Source organism: Onychostruthus taczanowskii, unplaced genomic scaffold (assembly GCF_017590055.1).
Source record: "Onychostruthus taczanowskii isolate IOZ18803 unplaced genomic scaffold, ASM1759005v1 scaffold191, whole genome shotgun sequence".
NCBI lineage: Eukaryota > Metazoa > Chordata > Aves > Passeriformes > Passeridae > Onychostruthus > Onychostruthus taczanowskii.
In genome coordinates this window covers 459,133-481,978 of record NW_024499140.1, presented here as the reverse complement: position 1 = coordinate 481,978, position 22,846 = coordinate 459,133, and the positions used below count along the sequence as shown (strand labels likewise).

At 39.6% G+C, this 22,846-nt stretch overlaps 1 protein-coding gene across 1 annotated transcript; it reads right to left on the bottom strand.

The window, feature by feature from the left end:
- Nucleotides 1–1,250: 1,250 nt before the first annotated feature.
- LOC121334706 (sulfotransferase 6B1-like) lies at nucleotides 1,251–22,663 on the bottom strand. The gene is made up of 10 exons (XM_041402075.1): nucleotides 22,578–22,663; nucleotides 20,470–20,602; nucleotides 19,576–19,743; nucleotides 13,768–13,831; nucleotides 12,472–12,582; nucleotides 8,523–8,644; nucleotides 3,289–3,432; nucleotides 2,494–2,629; nucleotides 2,066–2,249; nucleotides 1,251–1,536 (listed from the first exon to the last, which is right to left on the bottom strand). Exons 1-10 carry the CDS (start codon nucleotides 22,661–22,663, stop codon nucleotides 1,383–1,385), a joined length of 1,302 nt encoding a protein of 433 aa, XP_041258009.1. The 3' UTR covers nucleotides 1,251–1,382.
- Nucleotides 22,664–22,846: the final 183 nt, after the last annotated feature.

The window sequence follows — 22,846 nt, the reverse complement described above, 5'->3', positions numbered from 1 at the left end:
TAATTCTAGCATTCCTATTTTTTTACAAAACTCTGCATGTCCACTGATGTGAAGGCAGAATCAACAGAGGCTTTAGAAGGATAAAGCAAAAAAGTCTGAATATGCCATTCTTTCCGACTCAATTTTTTATTTTTGCATCTTATCTTCTCAGGTGATGGATCTATAAATTGGGTGGGGCTTTTCCTGGTTTTAATTCAACTATATATACAGAACCTTATTTTTCCTTCTTTTTTTTTTCCATAACAGGTCCTTGGAAAAATCTGAAATATTGTGTCTAGAGAGGCAAATGCCAATGGCAGTACAAGAAAGCTGGGTAGAGCAATGCCTCACACCATCACTCTTGACAACCCCTCTATCTCAATAAAGTAATTTTCAAGAAAGACACAGACAAACCAGAGGGGTTCCAAGGGAGGACCACAAAGCTGAGAAGGCTCAGGGACAACCTCAGCACAGTTTCCAGTGCTTAAAGGGCAGCTACAAAGAGGATAAAGGCTCCCTATTCACCAGACACCACATGGAGAAGAAAAGAGCCAGTGGGTTCAAGTTGCAACCTCAAGGGGAGGTTTGATCTTGATACATGAAGCCCTTTACAGCAAGAACAACCTGTTGCTGGAACAAAGCCTCCAGGAATGTGGTAGAATCCTCATGACTGGAGGTTTTCAATACATGATATCTAGACAGAATCTCATCCAGGCTCCCTTTCCCATGAAAAGTTGTACCAGATGACTTTTCAAGGTCTCTTCCAACCTGGGCTACTCTGTGGTTCTGTAGAAAGCAGTGCCTCTGAGAGAATCTTGCCTATTGACATCAGTCCAAAATCTGAAATCTGTCTTGGTATTTTGCATTCAGAGAGATGAAAAGCCTTAAGAACACTGATCCATATTCCCCTTTCTTTCTTCTCCCTCTAGTTTTGATTTAGTTTGTGCTGAATTCATGAAAGATCTCCTTTGACATTAGGCTTCTGTCATATCCCTATTTTTGCTAGTGATATTTTCTGTGAAGATGTTGCCTGATTTCAAACAATTTAAAGAAAAAAATTATCTGCATACTCAATGATTAGAAATCGTCTGCAGAGATAGAATTTTTCTAGAAAGAAAAGAGGCATTTCCTTCCAGGTGACAGCTGGAACAGGGCTGTTGAGTTTTTGTAAATATGATTAGTTGGCATCTTCTTCAGCAAATCAGTATAGCAAAGATCTCACCATTAAACAAAAGGCTCATCACTCATCACTGTCATTGTAAAGGCTGCTGCAATGACTCTTACAGTAATTCTAAGGTGCTTGGATCATTTGATCTAGTTTTCCAGTGTATAGCATTCAGATGATCTGAGTCTGCCTTGCACAGTTCTTGCTCTCATAACATGTAACCACATTTCATTTCTCTTCAGACTTTGCAGTATAAGTCATACTTCAGCTTTTTCCCGAGTGTCGTTCCTGCTATATGTTCTTCAAATGCTTTGTCCATTTTCTCATTCTGATCTTCACTGAAAAGATTCTTCCAGTCACTTACACCACCTTCAAAAAAGCAGGAACAAACTCTTAAAAACCAAGAAATTTCATTTTTTATTCTATAGAGCTGCTGTCTTTATTGCATTGTACACTAAGTCTTGTTGATCCATTCTCCAGATTCTATTCTACACCAACAGGACTAGGGTGGGCCATAGTGGTTCTCTTCTCCATAATTATTGTGGAGGAGATACAAGCTGCTTTCCTGTAGATTACAAAATATTATATATGATTTACAGTTGTGTAAAATGTACACTGCTGAAAACACAGAAGCTCCTCCCCAAAGATTGATTACTGCTGATTTTGGTTTACAATTATTTGGGCTTATATTACAGAATTCACAGAATGACTAGGTTTGGAGACACCGTAGAGATCAATGAGTACAACCCATGCTCTTGCGCCTCAACTAAACCATGGTATTGAGTGCCATATCCAGTCTTACAGATAAATAAAAAACAAGATTCATTTTCACCAGCAGAAGTTTAAGAAGGTTTTTAAGTTTGAATTTCACCTCTTCTTCCCATAAAACAGATTCTTAAAACAAGTATCTGTCTCACATACCTTGGATACCCTGCATATATAATGGTGTATTGGTTCCGGAAAAAAAGTCCCTTGAAGTATAAAGTATTTGTAACTATTCTTAACCTTACCTCTTTTATCTCTTCGTAAGTTATTGTCATAATATTTTCTTTGTCAGCATATTTGTTCCATTCAGAAAGGTATTCAAAATAGCATCCCCAGGCCACTAAATAAAAAAAAACAATACTAAGATGAAGCATAAATAAATATTATACACATCTTACTCATTAAGTTGTGTCAGCCAAGGGCTTTATTAATCATGTCAATGGCAGAGTTTACACCCTTCTGTAAGATATATCGGTTTAGATCCAGACTCAGGCATATGATACCATTGGTAAGTCAGAAAAATAAAACTTGATAGTATTTCAAGATAGCTTCGAGTTCACCAAAAAAGCTATCATCTTGCAGACCATCTTGTAAGACTCCCTTCTTTAATACATTAAAATCAGCACTCACCTTGGCATTGTTTTTGAAGATAGATTGTGGAAGATTTTCAGGACGGAGATGAGTAACCATAAATCTTGGAGAAAGTAATTTGGTCATTCGCTTGAAGAATTGGAAGGAAAGTGGACAGTTCAGTTAGTACAAGTATTCTTTTCAGTAACCTATGCTAAAATGTGGCCTTGATGAAATTATCAACAGTTATTGGCTGATTGAAATGGTTTTTGGGTTTTTTAGTGAGTGTTGCCCTGGGATATTAGTGGACTGCTCTGAGTAGCTCTAATCTTCAAAAGCCCATGAGCAATTGGAAAAAGTCTATCCATTGTTAGTTCTCTTCAGTGATAGTTCTCTTCAGTTCTGTTATGTAAGCGATCAAATCTAGAGGCAGGGTACACACTAGCTATCTCTGAAAGCTGAAGCATCTCAAGGAATGAGAAAGGGGATGAGGAGGAAGAGCTAGAAAAAGAGATAAATGCTAATATTACATGATTTGACACTTCATTAAGCTCTTCTTAAATACAAAAGATGCTATGTTGAATTTCTGAAGTTCTTATGTATCTCATGGGTATGTCCTCCTTTCAGTCCCAATGCAGTGTTCAGTGATCACTCAGTATTTGACAGTCCAGATGAGATTACTCCTGACCAGATGCCACACAAAAAGAAATTGTAAAAGTTCTTATCAAACAATGGAATAGTTCATACATCATATATTCAGTATTTGAAGCACACAATGTTGATCATTTCCATACATATTCTGTTCCCACCTCATATTTTTCAGCATCTCCAGCTTCAAGGTAGGGGAATTCTTCTGGTTCTTCAGCATTCACACTGCTTTCACTACCTGGTGTTTTCTTTTGAGATATGGCTATCAGGTCAGTTAAGATTTGGCTTAGCCAGTTTGTGCCTGAAAGAAGAAAAATAGAGAAGTACTTGTAAAACTTTGAGAGTGGATGGAAATGGATTTACCTGGAAAGTCAAGAGTTGGTAGTGCTACCAGGTGAGTTACCTGGTCTCCTTTCATGTCATAAAATCACAGCTGACTGTCTGGTCAATCACCACCCAGGATGCTTCCTTTGCTCCTTATAAGAACATATTTCTCTAATTTGAACAGTTCAGTACACCATAAATTACCTTGTATGTTGTAAACTGACTAATCAGGCAGAAGAACCACTGAGATTCAAGTAGGAAAACCTGCATTAATGTAATAAATTTTATTGTGATACATATAAGGGAGACAGGGGTGGTAAACTTGTACTTTAAAACCTAATACATGAAGTGTTTTCTGGTGTGCTGGATTGTCTTTGGAAGAAAGATGGGTCACAGTACTTCAAGACAGGAGCAGAACTAGATCTGAAAATTGCTCATTCATTTTCTTTAACATTAGGAGAAACCTCTCTGAAGTGACATTTCCTAGACACACTTGTTATCTTTTTCTTCAAAAGACAACAGAGCGCCTGCATAGATCTCCCACCTATGATTTACCATTTCCTGACTTCTGGACATTGGGTGCCCACATCTTTCTCACTGCAATCTTAACAAGTGCATTCCAGTGCATAACATTTCTTCAAAAAGAGAATACAACAAAAAAGCAAAAGCTTCACAATTCTGTCAGCTGTGACTATCGACTGTAAGGCAGTGTGAACCAATTGCTGGAAGAGACAAACAGCAAGATTAAAGTGTACATGAGGCACACCTAATCCAAACCTTTGGCTTGCATGTAGACCAGTGCTGACCAGTGCTTTGAGGCAGATTGAGGAAAAAGGTAGAGTAAACTTGCAACTGGAGCAAGGATGTCCTCTTGATCTCCCAAAAATTAAAGAACAGTGTAATCACTTCAAGGACTACAAAAATATTTTTGATAGCTATTTCCTGACACATTTGTGAAATAAACTAAAGAATATTGAATACATCATTTGAAGGTACCAAAGGCTCCATTGTAAAAACATAAAGCTCTTAATTTTACAAACATACACATGGGAGCAGGTTGTGTAATATCAGGAGATCTAGTTACCTCTGAAAATGAACAAGATAAGCAGCCAAATGCAATTGCATTCTAGGTAATAATTAAATAATTTAATAATTAAATAATTTCTAAACCTCATGCCAAAAAGTCTGTGATAACAACATAGAGCTTATAAATAGAATATAAGAAAACAGAATGACATGAATTGCAGATTGGAATTTAAATGTCATGGTCAAAATCCTCAAGATGGGACAGTGCCAGCTGGCCCTTACATAGTGCACTGCTCTGCTCGTGCAGATCTATTCCCTGTAAATGGAACAACTTCAAAGAATGAAAGCTTCGAAACATGTGCTCCCAAGTGCTAAATAAGTAGAGGTATGTTTTTCTAATTATTTCTGTGATCTGCCTTTATCTCAGTAAAACTCTGGAGAAAGCTTTCATAAATTAGTCTTCTAAAATAACCCACTCAGTTTTTAAATAGTTCCATTAAGATTGATCCATTCAAGAAGGTGTCTTAAAACTCCTCTGATCATTCATCTGTGACAACAATGGAAGAAGGAAGTGGTGGAAGGAAGGAAGGAAGGAAGGAAGGAAGGAAGGAAGGAAAGAAAGAAGGAAAGAAGGAAAGAAAAGCCTGCACGGGTAGTGCAATGCCCTGGCCTTCTGTGATTGAGCCCATGAAAAGCATGGCTTACAGCAGAATTTGCTCTAAAATGGAAATGTCACATGTGTGGCATTTTCCCCTTTGAATAAGTTAGTGTGGATCTGATCACAGGCGAATCAAAGCCTTCAAACTGAGCCCAGGGTGGTAGGATGGCTTCGGTTATGTGGCAAAAGCTGTCTGCACACAAAGGAGCACAACAAAGCAATGAAGGAGGAATCAAAACAGTACCCTGCCCAGATACTCCAATGAAATCAGCTCATTCAAGGCCAGTCTCCACAAGCTCAGAGCAGCTCAGGTAGAGTGGAATGCAAGTTGAGGCCTCTTTCTAAAGGGACTGGACCCTGTCCAGGACCGTCTATGGCTGTTCCAGGAGAGGTTCAGACCCAGTGTCCTGGTGGGAAGATGGCCCATCAAAATGATCAGTGCAGGAGAACTTTTGAAGACTGGCAGGAGCTACTGTCTGGGGGTATAGGCACATAAAGAAATGCCGAGGAACAATCTTTCATGATTGCACGTGACTTATTATGTCAGGATTACATGACACGTATGAAGCAACTGCCACAAAACAAATTATGTACCAGCCTGCATGATACTGCTAATGTTGACTTTACAATATAGAAAGTACTGAAAGAAAAGTGAAAGATATCTAATCCTCAATACCAGATCAGGGTTGATTTTCTTGACTCCTCTAAAAGACACTTTAGGCAAGAGAACCAACCTGTTGTAAAATTTTCTAGGATCCTCTGTCATCTTTTCCTTTTCTCTAGAATAGTGGAGTCTTCGTCATGCTGGTCACCTTCCCTGACCAGATCAAATCTTGTCACAGCATCAGATTACTCCCACTGTAGATTGTCTACACATCGATACCTTGCTCTGCCTTCTACCCAGAATTTCCCTGCTTATCTCATCTGTCCCAGGATCTCCAAATTCTAGACGCTGAAATGTCTCTACCTTCTTTTTGGCATTTATTCTCTCTTTCCTTTCCTCTTCTGTATATTTGGCATCTGCCAACTCCTTCACCATTTGTTCAAGCCAATTGGTTCCTGAAAGGATAAAGACACCAGTAGGATATCCATTCCACTTCACTTTTTCATGTAAACCTGGCCGATGGTATGCTGTCAAATTGGTTTCAAGTGAACCAGTTTGGTTCAGTGTTGTACTTTAACCTTTCAACAAGTGTGTGCACTGGTATTCCCTGCAACGGTATTAATTTTCCCCATAGTAGCTAGTATGGAGCTCTGTGTCGAATTTGCGCTGAAAACAATGTTGGTAACACAGAGATGTTTTAGTTATTGCTAGGCAGTAATTTCACAGTGTCAGGACCTCAGAGCCATATCTTATCTTTGTCTGCAGCAGCCAATAGCAGGGAAAAAATATTTCTTTCAGAATCTTTAATCCTGGTCTCGAGGAAAATGATGCTTCTCAGTCACTGCGTGGACATTGTTCATGCTGAGTTCTGTCAGGTTCCTAAGGCTGCAGAGATGTCCTTCACTTCCAGGGAGGGCACAGGTATCCTTTAGACCAGCACACTGACCTCATAGCATCAGCTCCTGTTACGAGCCATTCTGCACTGGGGTAGGGTGTGCTTGTGAAAGAATAGCTGAAGGTTATCTGGGAAGTTTCTTCTGAGCTTCTATGAAAGCCCCAGAGGCCAACACCCTGAGAAGACCTCAGCAGACTTCCACAGTCTGAGCAAAGACACATCCTTCCCACAGAAAACCTCTACTTACCACACATAGGACACGGCAAATCACCTTGGGTTCCCAGCACTGCTCACATGAAAAGTCTCAGAAATCTGGGACCAGTGCTTCATTTTTCACTTAAGAGCAGATTTGAGTAGAGGGAAAAAGTAGCCAAGACCAAAGTCCAGGGCAGGAACATCTACCCATCACTCTTCCACATTCATGCCAGTCAGGTAAGTACCTGCCCAGTCTGTTCATTACCGTAGTGTCTTAATGCATAAAGCAAACACCGGTGGTTACAAAATATTCCCAACATTATCAAAAAAAGCTGTTACGTATAGGTGACTAAATGATACCACTCAGTGATGTAAACATCAATATTATGGCTAAGGGTCCACCTCCTGCTTCCAGAAACGAGCCTTGTAACAAGGCAGGTCTGGGGCACGTTAGAAATCCATGAAACAAAAGCAAAGCCACAGTAAACTGTAGCTTTACTGTGTAGTGACAAAACCAACAACAGAAGCAGCATCTACAAATCACACACACAAACACCATCTGTTTGATTTATGACAACCATTTTTATTAGGCTAAAAAAATAAACCAGGAGGCTCAAATTGGCCTGCTATGCGTGATACCTGAATAAGATTCAGATTTCTGCTGATGCAGACTTGCAAAGAAGCACATGGCCTGGCAGAGAATTTACAGAGCAACTCTTGCTTCTAGGTATCAATATTACCCAAAGCTATGAAGACAGAGGCTGACATTCTGCCTTTAAGAAAATAAGTATACTTTAAACAGATTGAGCTACTAATGTGTTATGGGCTTCTTTCTTTGTAGTATTTAATGCAGATTTAATTCAGATTTCAATTAAGTCAATACAAAATTTCAATTAATTTGAAGCATAACTGTGTGAAAGCTTAACTGTGGTAGAAATCTTTTTGCCAAAAAGTGACCTGAATTGAAGTTTTTAGAGAGGTCTCTAGGTGGAAAATACACTTCACTACTCTGAAAGGACTGATGAATTCATTAATAAAAGTGGAAATAGAATATTCCATTAGGAAGGCACAAAATGAAGCAGTGCTGTTAGATTCTTCTGTATGTGATTAATTATAATACTGTTCAATAAATTAACACCTTTTCAATATGCCAAAGGTCTTACATTTAGCATTAATATCTGATATACACTGTAGATACTATAAATGCAGCTGTAGTCCAAATATTACTACACTTATCAGGAACATTGACTTTCATCCTGTGTATCATGATTTTAGAGTTCAAGAAACAATTGCTTTAACAGCTCTGGTTTATCTCCCAGGTTTTACAACAGACATAATATTTTAACATGGAGTGCTTGCTACTAAGTGCCCTTTGTACACTTCCTCCACTTTCAAACTATGCTTTTCATCAAAAACATTCCTCCAGTCATTAACATCACTTACAAAGAATCCATATTGACACTGTAAGATTTAATGCAAAAAGGAAGCTTTATTCACATACTTTTATGTAGGATATAGTTAATAGGAAGGGAAAAGTCTACAACATACAGTAATACACTAGATTATTAGTAGTAATTACTATTATTATGATTGTTTTTGTTACTGTTGTTTCTATTATTGTTGCTGTAATGCCTGTTCTGATTATCAGCATTATTATGACAACTCCCTTTGTGCAGCAAGAAAACATATCTGCTTTAGAAAAGCTTGCTAGGATAGAATCATCTCTTACAGCTTCAGAGGACCTCATACCTTTGAATACTTCACAAGTGCAAGGCGTTGTGGCGTAGGCAGTCCCCTCGTAGGTAAAGACCAGGTCTGTCAGCAGCAGTCAGTGATTTTTCCAGTACACCAGCTAAAAGTTTTTCAGACTTTTCTGTTCCTTTCTCTTCCCTTTTGCTTTCCAAAATTCCCCATTGACTTTTAACAATCATGGGCAGCAGAGGAAGGCACAGGTTACCTATTTATTGGTTGTGTTTCTTAACTTGAAGGGCCCTTCTCAAGTAAGAGAAAGGGCTGCTCTTCACAGTCCTTCACAGAAAACAATCCTAAATAAGCTGCAACTGAGTCACTTAAAAAGTATCTCAATGACACCACTCCACTTAGAAACCCACCAACTCCAGAGGAAATATAAAGGAATCTGTTTTTAATGACAACTCAAAGGACAGCTAACATGTATCATATGTGTTTATGCATTTGGTGTTTATTCCAATTTCATCATTGTTAACATGGCCTCTGACATATGGTCATTGAATATGAGATAATTAAGGGAAATTAGGCTTCATACTTTGGCTGTAAGTGAATATGGTAACATGGCTGACTAACCTTGGAAGAATGTGGGTATTTTTCATACACACTGAGGGAGGAGATTCAGAATACCCATATGTGACAAACAATGTAAGACTCTCCGTTGATGGTCTTTTCAGTTTACTTCAGCAACACCAGAGCTTTGGCCTATGCAGATCAAGAAATAGAGGGTCCAGAAAAAGGGGCAAGGTAGCATGCTGACAGGGTCCTGAAAAGAGATTTGATGACTGATAGAATGGACACTCATTGCAGTGTCACTGAGGGTCAGATCTCTGGGACAGTGTAATAAAGGAAGCCGATTAACGGACTCTAAGTGCTCCTTGTGCTTTTTCAGACATCTGCCTTTTCCTAAAACGTATGATTAGCCTGAATAACTTGGGAGTTGGACCAGATGATCATTAAAGTCCCCTTCCAACCCAAACCATCCTACGAACTAGTCAGCATTTTATTGCCATTTTAGGCAAATAAAATATTCCCGGTTGTCATGTAAAGATGATCGCAGGTCCCATATACAAAAATGGGCAAGTGTATCAGCAGTTCTTTTTTCTCAGAGGTAAACTAAAATGTTTATATTCTGTAAGCAATGATCCCTATGTCAGTGTTTTAAATGGTGAACTAACAATCTGAGATGGTATTTTATCACTGGAAGCATTACATAAATGAAGATATGCCATGCTAGAAGTCATAGCTCTTGATACATTCTAAAAGTATGTAACCAGTTCAAGCAAAACCATACTGCAGGACATTGCCTTAAAGTTAAGAAGCTTTCAAAGGGCAAAAACAGCCTCATGGAAGATAAATTCTCAGAGGGCTGTGAAATATAAGAACATCCAGATTCAAGATGTCTTTAGGTGACAGGTAGGAGACTGGGAAACAATTTTGAGTAATTATCACTATATGCTAGATATTCTGTTGTCCACACTTGTACCTAAGACACATGGCTAAATGCTACTTTGGTCTGTTGTATGATGCATACTCTTTAAAGATTCCATTTTAACTTGGCCTCATGTCACAGGAGTCTAGCTAGAATAAATATTTATCCTGTAATGCATAAATAAAATAATTAATCTAAAATATTGCTTAAGCTTCAATATGTGCTCTATTATGCAATGTTTGATTAAAGTACACAGATAAGCTCATTCTCATGTTACAGGTCGTGAAAAGATCCGTTTTCAGGCTTTTATTTCACTGTTAACTTAGCTGAGTTATAATTAAAAATAGAGAGGTTTAAGCTGCTGTAGGTGGATGTACTTATAGGGCCTGTGTACTGTTTCATATTATTTTATGAAGAATGGATCATGTCAATTCTGTCAATCATTCCAAACCCTTTCAGGCTAAGAATTTAATTTGTTGCCAGAGGCTATATTTTTATGAGAATTTGAGTGAAAATGATCTGGCCACTTTCAAGTATGTGAAAAAAATTGTTGGAAAAATAGTTTCTTCCCTCATTTTATGGCCATTATGATTAGTACTTAATAAATTAAGTCATGACTGAAGCCTTGATTTAGTTAGAGCTTTAATAATCATGGTATAATTCATATGAGTTTTATCCAGTTTTATTTTGTTCTCCACTCTTTAAAGAGTAAAATATCATTAAAATTTTCCTCTACAGGAAATGCTATCATTATTTGCTATCTAAATTACATAAATTTAGCAGAATGGAAACAACAGCTACCATCAGCCTGCTGTTGCCTTACTTTCATAGGCAGCTGAGCTGAAGTCCATCATTCGGCTAAGGAGCAGAAATTTGACCTTGTTACTTGTCATTCAACACTGGGCCCTGCATAAAAGCCCAGATGACTAAAGGATATGGGACAAGTAAGGAGCAGAAGAGCTGAGTCCTGACTCCTGATAATGTTGGGCAGAGTTGTAATTCCATCAGAAGGAACATCTCCACTCACATACCTGGTTCTTAGCAACAAAAGGGAGACCTTTGTTCAACAGTTCAGCTGCTGAAATAGCCAGGTAGCAGCAACATGGGACTCAGCCTTTTTTAATGACAGATATTTGAGCCAATTCAATAGAGGAGATTTTAGCCACCTTTGCCCACTATGTATCACAGAAACACAACATGCCTGCAGTTGAAGAAGGCCCAGGAGATCATTTAGTCTAACTTCATTGTTAAAGCAGTTACCTTTGGTGACCTCAGCATGAGGCTGAGCAGGATTGTCCTCTTTCTTCCAATAATTAAATGAATGGCTGCCTTGCTTTTTTCTAATTTTCTGGTATCATCTAAATTGGAAGTGGGAAAAGGGAGTTTTCTGCAAATTTCCTTCATTTTTACTGCACCTTATTTCATCTCAATCCTTGTAATCCAGTTTATGTATTCACTCCAGTTCCAAATTTTTCTTTTTTTTTTTTTTTTTTCACTTTCATTTGATTTCCTCATACATCCTTCCTAATGTGTTTGTTTCACTGTGTTCACTGTTTTCAAGAATTTATTTCCTTTCATGTAATGGAATTCTTCATTTTAGGAAAGGAAATGGAATCTCGCAATTTCACTGAGTATCATTTCTTGAAGTTTTAGGTAATTTCACTGCACTTCATTTCATTCCATTCCCTTTCAAGAATTTAATTTGTCCTAAGAATTTTATTTCTTTTCAATTTAATTTCCTTGTATTTCCTTGCATGTAATTTCATTTCACTCCATTCGTTGATTTTTCATTGTATTTCTTTTAATGGAAAATTCTTCATTTCCATTAAAGGAAATGAAATCTTGACATTTCAATGACTATCATTTCATGAAGTTGTGGCTAATTTCAGTGTACCTAATTTCATTCCATTCAATTTCTTTTTATTTTGTTTTGCTTCATTTCTTAATTTTTCAATTTCATTTAATATCAGTGTATTTTGTATTTTAAGTCCACAATACTAATTTCAGTAGTGTGTGGGCCCACATTTATGAGTAGATAAGCTGGATAACTCTGTCATTCATGAAAATCTTCTCCCTGACTGCATTTAGTATTGCCCTGGCTTCAGTTTTGTCCCAAACCTTCCACTGCCACAGGCAGACTCATTCTTCCTTGTTTCCTAGCAGTCTATTATATGAAGACTCCCTGTTACCTACCCATCTTCTGCAGAAAGCATTTCCACAATCAATCTACTTCCATCAGTGCTCAAAATACAGATTTCTTTTGAAGTCCAAAAGGAACAATTAAGTATCTGGTCTGATCACTTGCACAAAATGTGAACTTTCCTTTGTTAAGACAACTCACTCTGAACTGAATTGCCAGCAGTGGTTGCCTTTTTCTTATTTTATTTCTCCAGTGTGCAGTTTTCAAGACCTCTTTCTGGACATCACTGCATTGGACTTGACTTACTCTCCTCCCTTATTCAGCAGTTCTGTACCAGTGCTTGAGAGGCAGCAATAGCTGATTCCTTAAGGATGGAGGTACTTGTAATTAAAATGCAAGTAATTCCGTCTACTTCCCATTTTTTAAGTATAGCAACTATTGGTTACAAGCAGACAAATTATTCATGTTTCCTTCTAAGTGTTTCAGAAAAACTAAGTGCAAAGCTGTATTTAAAACAAAACCATGCCATTCCAATGAAAACAAAGCAGTTACAACTGGAAGTAAAATCCTTTATTGAAAGAAATATGCTGAAGGCACTTCTGTATTTTTATTTGAACCTACATTGGGCAGATAAATTTATTCACACCTAATCATTAATTAATAATAAAATATCAGTGAGTATCTCACACAAACCACACAGAAATAAGTGTCTCAAGAACAGTAGTGACATCTGTTGTGGGTCAGGTTTCTCACACGAATTTCTTCCCATTGTCAGCAGAGAAGCTGTAAAGGGAGGAAGGAGTGGTTTCCAGGTGAATAGACCCAAAGGAAGGTGGCTAATAGCTCTGGTCACACTATAAGCATCTTTAGTTAAGGTGCGCCAAGTTAGCAGTCCTCAGGACGTGCTTGGCAGCTGGTCTCATCTTCACACAATGCTCATTCTTCCTTGATGTATCTATTCGAGGCCAGTACATGGTCTATCTTGTTCTGAGGACAGTACATGGTCTTCCAAGTATCTCTGTAATCTGCAGGCCAGGGTTGTCCAATTCCCGTAGGAGAATATCACGGCCTTGTTCAGCTAAGAATCCTTTTATATTTCCCCCGTTTTCTTTTTGGACAATCCAGGCTCACTTGACAATTGATTCTAAACTCTTTTGCATACAAGAAAGAGTGCAACAAAGGATAACAAGCACAGCACAAATGATAGCAAAAAGCATATTCCCCCTATCACTAAAGTTTTCAGCCAGCCAGTGATTCCTAATTCCTTAAGCCATTTATCAATAGGATTTGTAATGACATTGAGCTTTTTCATATTATCTTGTAGCTGAGAAAGTTTTTTGTGAATAGATTCAGAATGGTCAGAAATATTCATACAGCACCTTCCTTCAAAATCTTCACAGCCATGTCCTTGTGCCAGCAACAAAAAGTCAATGGCTGCTTGATTTTGTAACACAGCATGTTGTACACTATCAGCATCAGTGGTGAGTTCATCTAACACTCTGAAAGTAATGTTTATTTGTTTCCCTGTCCAACAGGCCAGTCGTTTTAACTGAGGGCTTTAGCAGAAGCAACTTGTGGTGTAAAAGTGAGGCTAAAATAACAACTGAACATTATCTTTACATTCACGTCCCAATTGGTCTACACTGCATCCAATGCTTCCAAATTTGTGACTTATTTTGAGCATCTAATGGATAGTAGGGGCAAACAATGTTAGCTTACCAAAGTGGCAGGGTTCTCCTTGTGCTTTTGCAGGTATGGCAGGCCAAGTACAATCTCCACAAATGAGGAATACTCCTGGAGGCAACATTTTTGCTTTCTCTGCTGCCTTACCATATCATGGAATAGGCCAAGTCCAATTGTTGCATTAACTGGTGGTGTTATAGTACCAGGAAGACTCAGGGGCAATCCAAGTAGTGTCATTCTTTGGTTTATGAATTTTCAAATTACTTGAGTCAATGTCTTGTAAAATCCTAAAACTAAACAGCAATTTCTTTGCATGGATCTTAAGATGTTGAGCTCTTGGGGTTCTACACTAGTAACATTCAGACCTTGAACAATTTTGAACGCTTGAGCTCTCAAAGGATTTTTAGAAATTCCAAATGATTTGCACCAATTGCTTTGTATACTTATACTTTTGTTGTTGCAAAAGTCAGTCATTGCCTGTTCTGGGTTGGAATGCATTTACTCATAGTCCAAGGCATAAGTTCTGTCATATTGCTTGAAGGCACCCCAATCAGGCAGGTACGAAATGGGTTAGAGGGGGTAGCTAATGATAAGCAACATTAATCTTGTCCTGTCCTGTTGGCCCAAGTGACCCACATGTTCATTTGTGGTTGGATAGGAGCTCACACTGCCTTTTGTAAAGGCACGCTGAAACTTCCTATTAACACTATTATCAAAAGCAATTTCATTGTCTCATAATTCTTGTTCTTAACTGACAAGAGAAACACCACAGGCCAAGAGCCTGTATTTTTTTTTAAGCTAAAACAATAGTTAAGGCTTTGGTTAAGGCTCACCAAAGGACAGTTTTTCCTCTGCTGTCAATAATTTCTGGTATCCATATTTCTGGAAAGTCTTGATCTGGCTTAAGGTTTAGAATTCCCCTGCAAGCATTTTCAAATGTAAAATTAGTAAAATTATCTTGGCAATTGAAACATAAGGCATATTCAGTGAACAAGCGCCTATAATGTATAATAAAATTCCGCTTACAGTTACCACAACTTAATACTACTGTTGCTGGTTCCTTACAGTTTGCACAAAGAGAATTCTTGGTTTTGCGAAGTCTTTTTAACACAACATTACAAGCTCACGGCCCAAATGTTTGTCCTAATGTTATTGCTCATACAATATCTTCTATGGCAGATGGAATTGGTCCAAGTTCTTCTCACAAAGTGAGAGTATGTATCAATTGTCAGATGTACATATTTAGATTTTCCAAATTCAGGTACACGTGTAACATCCATTTGCCATATCTGAAGTGCTTTTAGTCCTTTTGGGTTAGTGCCAAACCCTACACCAGGCCCATGATCACTGCATTGAGGACAGGAGCGAACAATGCCTTTTGCATCTGCTGTGGGTATGTGGTACTGTCGATGTAATGATTTTGCATTTTGGTGGAATATCTCATGACTGTTTCAGGCTTCTTCAAATTTATTTGCTGGAGGTGTTATTGCCAAGCAACTGACTGCCTCATCAGTTTGAGCATTGCCTTCACCTAGACCAATGTTCCACTGATGAATTCTAATATGCACTATACAAAATTCATGTTTTCTTTGCTAAAGGGTACTGTGCAGTTGTATAAACAGTTCTCCAAGATGTTGATTTTTTGTTTCCCTTAGTTCCCACTGCCCAGCAAACTGCTTTTAATTCTATGGTTTGGAGGCTGTCCCTTGGTTCCCTGTTGATTACATGTTTCTGCCACTGATTGTCAGAGTGCCATACACACACAGCTTTCTTCAGTTTTCATCCTGCATTTGTAAACACTGTTGGCCCCTCAACTGGTTTTTCTGAGTATAGCAGCCTTTTGACCCATTGGTAGAGTTCCAGCATCTTCCAAAGAGGGCCTTTTGGTCGGTTGTTGTGTATAGCTCCTGTATAACCTATCAAAGCTTCTTGTAGTTCCGTTGAATGCCTCAGGAGCCATTCATAATCTTCTCCACAAACTGAAACACTAATGTCTGGAGGTTCAGCTCCATCAGTTTCGATGATTCTGTCCCTCTCTTTCTTTATCAAGGCTGCCAATGCTCCTGAACAACTTAAAATGCAATGATTTGGTTGAATTGGTAGGAATTCCCATTCAATGATAATTGCCGAATCCTCTCCCTTTTTCTTTTGCCATTGTAGAATAGTGGCAAGAGGAAAAGTTGTGGAATTGTAGATTAGTAGAGATAGTGGTTGATTTGTTAGTTGACGGCTACTCCAGCTTGTTTGAATTTTGTGAGTTATTACATCTTAGGGCAGTTTGTTGCTCTGATGAACAGGTTCGGGGACTGTTTGCTTCAGTGCCATACAGCCAAGATCGGAAGGGTTGTAGATTATCATTGGTGATGCCAATAATATTATGAATCCATTGCAGATCTCCTAGTAGTTTCTGAGCATCATGTAGATTAGCTATCTGTGCAGTAATTGTTACTTTTTGAGGCCTGATTTGAGCATCTGAGATGAGCCAACCTAAATATTTCCATGGTGCAGAACGTTGAATTTTCTTTTTCTTTTTCTTTTTCTTTTTTTTTTTTTTCAGGGGCTACAGCTAAATCACAAGAGTGTAGACGATAAATGAGCTATTGTAGTTGAATATCAGATATTGCAGTTTGATGTCTTCTTATGGATGATGAATACTGGTGAATACTAGGGACTATTTGTGCGGGTGATGTAACCTTGCTGTAATTGTTTCTTTACCAATCTTTTAAGGATATTTAATTTTTTCTCTGTTAAAGGCCATTGATCAGTTTATATAGGGTGATCAGTTTTCTAGTTCAGCTTTAAAGTGGCAGGTTTTGACATAGTTTCTATTACAGGATCACTTCTAGTTTAGCTCTTCATTGAGAGAGGACATCTCTCTTCTAGACGGTGAGAAGCTTCCGAACAACAAAAGGACGCACTGTGGCTGTCTTCCTTTCAGGATCTCTGTCTTAGAGTGTGTTTTGTTTTTCTTTTTTCATCACTCTTGTGTTACAAAAGAACAGGTAGTGTTGTCATAGTCATCAGCTGTTTCAGGAACCCTGCCAAGAAGCTCCAAGTTCTTGGCAGAAGTGTTGCTGCAGCAACAAACTTTCTTGGGAGTTCTGCTAGGGAAGACTGGGGAGGAGAGTTCAAAGTTCTTGGCAGTAGTGTCGCTTGAGTAACATGCCTCTCTGGGACCCCTGCCAGGAAGGGCAGAAGAGGAAAACTCCATATCTTAGACAGGCTTCAAGGTCTCTGAGTGATCTGTCTGTGTCTCTACAGAAACTTTCTTGAGCTCTCTTGCATCTCTCTGGGAAAAGCCTTCCTGGCCCAGCTCGGCCCCTGGCTGCCACCCTTCACTTCTGTCCTCCCCTCTGCCCTCTCTTCTGCAGGCAAAGTCAAATTCAAAGCCTCCCTACTACTTGTACCTGGAAGTTGGGGAACTAAAAGCAGTGAAAACCCTGGAAGAGGCTTGGGGGAGGAATCTATACAAAAAGAATTCCCAGAACTACAAGGCAATCTGCCTGCCTGAGCCTGATCCGAGGGGGTGATTTCTTGGGAAGGGGAAACAGGGGCAGGGATGACTTTCACAGCTCCTTGGCTAGGCAGAGCAGATCCAGAATCTCCTACGGCAGTCCCCACCTGCATTACTTCAGAACAAGATCCGGCTGCAAGTTGTTTAGAAGAGGAGCAGGGCACAGAATCAGCAGCCCTTGTTTTGACAAAGCTTCCCCAACTCTTATCTTTCAAACCCGCTCGACTCCCAGTCTTCCCAGAACATGACTCTTGACTTGCCAAATTCTTGGAACACAATGAAAATCCCAAAAGCTTTCCTGGGAAATCCAGGGTAGATGATTTTGCAGAGGAATGGGAGGACGCTCAGTTCCAACATCAGTGACACAGGGAATCTTGGAAGAAACAGAGGACATGACAGAAACTGGAAGCTGATCTGATTCTCTTTTCTTGGGGGTTGGGGTGCTGTTCACACTGCCTGGAGAAACTCCGTACACACCAGAAGGGAAGGAACTCCAAACAAAACTCAAGATTTCCCCAGAAGAGGATGAAGGCTCAGCACCATTTGGAATTAAAATCTCAGAACTAGGTGTTCTATCTTGGTATGTAAGAAAGTCTCCATTACGATCATTCTGTTTAAAACTTTTCCATTAAAGCTCTGTAGACAGGCATTAGTTTGACTAAAGTCTTTTCCTTTTTGAGAGAGACTAGATTATAAATTTTCTGGCTTATCTGGTCGTAAAAACTAAAGGTAAAAGCAGACTTTAAGGCTATATTTTGAGTATTCGCTTCTACTTAGATTAATGAGTCTTTCAGTTCATATTTTGAGATGTCTGAGCAATCTGATGCATCTGTGTGGGACACCGCAGTTGAACTTGCGTGGTAGAATAAAGTCCATGTCTGCTTGCAATCCATACAGTGGGTCTCCTACAATTTGATGTCTGTTTGCTTCTTGTACTGCTAAATCTTTTCCATTCCCTTTCAAACATTAAGTATTGAAATGGAGTAAGGATTAATGACACAGCTCCTGAACAATCAGCAGGGCAAAGAACATCTGCTGTAAAAATAAATTGAATGATTTGACGATCAGTTTCTGATCAGAGACCATGAGTGATAACTGTTTGTTTTGCTTGTTGCAGTAATTTCCAATCATGTGGTTCCCAATTTGCCTGATTATTGGTAATCAATACAGGACAAGCGAGACAACTTGCTGCCTGCCATTCTCCTTCTAAGATAGCATCACGAATGACTCCTGACCAGCATTGCTCTATCGGATCTTTCTCCAGCTTGGAAGCAAGCCACCCAGGCATTGGTGGAGCAGTAGGAGTGACAGGCATTGGAGTGGAAGGGATTGTGGGTATAGCCTCTGATCTTTTTATGTTTTCTGTTTGTTTTTCTAACTGCTCTTGCCGCATGGATAATTCTGCTACTTTCTTTATCAATTCTTGAAGTGGATCATTAAGTTCAGGGTATTTTGACTTATGAGTTTGATTTTCTGCTTTTTATTCCTCAGATTCATCTGACGATGTTTTGGGCAAGGGAGAGTGCAAAGGGGAACGAGAGCGAGAACAATACTCTCTTTTCTTTTTCTCTGTTCTGCTAGCTGTAACTGTCTTTTTTGGCCTTGCTCCACTAACTGTTTTGAGTGATTTATTGTTCTGCTCTTCTCTCGCTCGAGGGAGATCGAATTCTTCTTGTTTTTGGTCGGATGTAATATTTTCTTGCAGGGATACTGACATTGTAACAATTTCTTGTGGGGAAATTTCTTCTTTTTGTGGCACGCTATCTAGTACTTCTTGCAAAGTAGAGCAAACAGGAGCTGTAGTTCCTTTCATAGATCGAGTATTTCTGACCCCAAAGAAAGTAGCAAGACGTGATAGTTTAGGAGATGTTGGATCTTTTGTTTCTTGTTTTTTACTGAAGTCCCCTCCCAAAGCTTCAATGGCTGCAGCAGCCACCTTTTTTCTTTTTTCAGCTTTCATAGATTCTAAAATATGAATAACAGTTTTCCAGATGGCTTCTAATCTTTTGCTTCTTTCCCATCTTTCTCTCCTTCGATTGTTCTGTCCCAAAGATAATTCCCCACTTCCTTCCACTCAGTTATACTGAGGAGGGAAGGTTCAGATAACTTTTGGTTTTTATATGCCCACTTTAAGAGGGCTTCTATGTCTGTTTCTTTTATGTCCTTGCCTCTCTTAAAGAGGATACTTGTTAGCAATCTATTTGCCACATCTAATTCCATCGCAGTCTTACCTTGGCAGGGGCTTGACAGCCGTTCAAGCTCCGGATTCTGGCTGCGTTTGCCCACCAGGCCACTCCTGCCTCCCGACTCTCCAGCTCCCAAATCAGATTCTTGCTCGAGAAATCAGAAGCTGAATCGGATTCTTGTTTGAGACATCGGAACCTGATGATCGGAGTCTTCTGCATTTAAGCGAACCACATTTAAGCGAACTGCATTTAAGCGAACTGCATTTAAGCAAAGAGAGTCCCTGTTCCACAGGCGCCAAAAGTGAAGAGGGTCTCAATCGGAGAGCCGGCCGAGTAATGACACTCACACCAATGTGGCTACATGCTGTTCTCCCTTTATTCAGCAACTGTGGCATATTTATCTTTCTCTATACACTGTCTCACACCACTAATGCTTACAGCTCATTGGTTGAGTAGCTATATTCACACATACATGTTAATTACTGAGTGGTTGTCACACTATAAGCATCTTTAGTTAAGGTGCGCCAAGTTAGCAGTCCTCAGGACGTGCTTGGCAGCTGGTCTCAGCACAATGCTCATTCTTCCTTGATGTATCTATTCGAGGCCAGTACATGGTCTATCTTGTTCTGAGGACAGTACATGGTCTTCCAAGTATCTCTGTAATCTGCAGGCCAGGGTTGTCCAATTCCCATAGGAGAATATCATGGCCTTGTTAGCTAAGAATCCATCTACAAGTGCTCACGTGTGTTACGGAGGGCATGTGCCTGCTCCCAGCACGTTTCCACGCTCCAGCTGCCGGCCCAGCTCTGCCCGCTGCCACCACTTCTGCCCGCTGCGGCCGAGCGGGATACTGCCATGTCGTGACTTGCTGCCAGTGGTGGTACCAAGAACAGCTGCTACCTGTGAGTGTCACAAAAAGCAGAAATCTCCTGTCCTCACCTTTGGCCAAGCCTCCAGGGCGGCCTGAGGAGGTGCAGGCTTGCATCGGAGAGCCCCTGCAGCTGCGGGGGAATCAGCGCAGCCCCTCTGCCTCGCTTGGGCCGCCACCACCTCCTGCTGGCTTTGGGCGTGGCTGCACCGAAGGGGTGACTGCTGAACAGGTGGGGAATTTCTATTATTTTTTTGGTGGTGGTTCTGTCCTGTTGTATATATATTAATTTTTTTTTTTTTTTTTTTTTTTTCCAGTAAAGAACTGTTATTACTTCTCCCATATTTTTTCCTGGAAGCTGCATAGGTTTGAAGTTATAATAATTTGGAGGGAAGGGTCACTTACCAGGAAGGTTCCCACCTTCCTTGGCAGACATCTGTCTTTTAAACCAAGACAACATCTCAGCGTCTTCCATTCACAGTCCACAGCAATGTTACCTGACCTGTCCATCACCTGTCCCAGCTCCCCCTGCCCAATAAACTGATACGAACGAAAGACAAACAGGGCCAGCAGCCAGAGAAAAAACTTCCCTGGCACATGACAGAGAACTCAGTCCAAGTCTGTTTTGGGCACATTAATTTTTTCTTGCTTATTTTCTAATTTGTGCCACCTTAATTATGTATTAAAGAAAAGATATTATCCAAACTCACATACACAATTTCAATGAACTTACTTATTAGTATTCACTGATTAGTAGATCAAATTTTTTTTTTAATTTTCATTTCTTATTCCACTCCTTTCCATTCAATGGCATTTCAAATACTTCCTGATCACTTCATAGTACTTTCACTTGAGGCTGAGAAAAATCATTCACCAGATTTAGCATATTCTGCTAATAACTCATCACCATTCTTGACTTCAAAAGTTTAAACAGCTTTAAAAGCTTCTGGTTGCTTATCACAACAGGGGACAAAACTCCCTAGAAAAATAATATCAAATTCTCTGGGGACAGATTAGCAGGGGCAGTTATGACCTTGTCTACATGTCAATGAACTTCTGGTTGGACATTTTTATGTAAACCTGTGCAAGATGTGATATAAAGGGGCACCTAGGTTATTCGTTTCTCAGCAATTAAGTAAAAGGTACATGTTTATTTAAGATAACATTAATAAATTGTGGATTGTTTTGATGAGTTGCAACAAATTAATGTGTTTTTGACCCCTTTATCAGGAGTGCTGGCAAAAACACATCTCCTATCCTTGTTTGTGGCCATGCAAGCAGCTGTCAGCAAATGCTGTGCAAGACATCGATCTCTCTTAATGGAGCAGGGTGCATACAGTATACAGGGAGCAGCTGATCAGCTGTATAAGCAGGAAAATAAAAAATTTATCACCTCAGATATGATCCTGCCGTAATGATTTTGGCTACAGTCTTGTCTCTGCACAGCACCACACTATCAGGTGGTTGCAGTAGCTTGGGTTAGAACTAGTTGGTTGCTAGACAGCAGGGCTGTCCAACAGCCATAAATTCTGGAAGCTTTAGTTTTCCTCCAGGTGGCCAGAAAGAAAACACCTTCATTTTACCAGCAGTTGTTGAAACAAAAAAATTATTATAAAATGTTTCCACTGGAAAATTTGTTTCAACAAATAATAAAATTTGTTTCAACAAACAATCTGATTGCTTCTGACAGTCACCAGCTCTTCAGCGTGCTGGGCAGATACCTTCTTCTTCAAGCCCCTCTCCTTCCCATGTCTGTCTGCACCTTTTACTATTTCTCCCCTGTCATTTAACCCTGGGTATTCACTATCCTTATCTATTTCCTGTCATTTTCTCACTCCCAGCTAGTTCCTGATGCACAGACACAGTCTTTACAATATCTGTCTCTCTTTGGTTGTCTCTTTTAAAGATGCCACCACCTTAAGATGCACCCACTGTTCAGCATGCAAGCAACATCCCTAGCACATCTAGTCACTTTTCCATAACTGCTATTAACTGCCAAGATCACACCTTCCTCTGTAAGGAACCTGTCTTTACAAGTCTTTGCAGCCATACTCACATCTGATCCTTACCTTGGCTCAATTTTGAACACTCCAAAATCTCTGCAGATGCCTTTTCTGGAAGCACTTCCATTTATCCCTGAGCAGTGCCTACTCTTAGCTTTCCAGAATAGGCAACTTACCAAAGTTTTTTCTCTCCACCTTGTCCAACCAAGCTGGCCTCCTGATTTCCTTCCTGGCTTTGTTCCTGATTTCCACCAGTCACCATGACCGTATCTTCCCTCTCCATTCTTCCTTCTTGCACTCCAGAAAAGCCCTTGACATAGTGCAGCTGCTTCCCTGCAGCTCACTGGAAGTCTCCTCTCTCAGAGCAGTAACATAAGCAGCTGTTGCCAACTCCTCAGAGTAGAGGATGATAAATTATTTCAGAGTATGAAGAAGTGCTAGGATC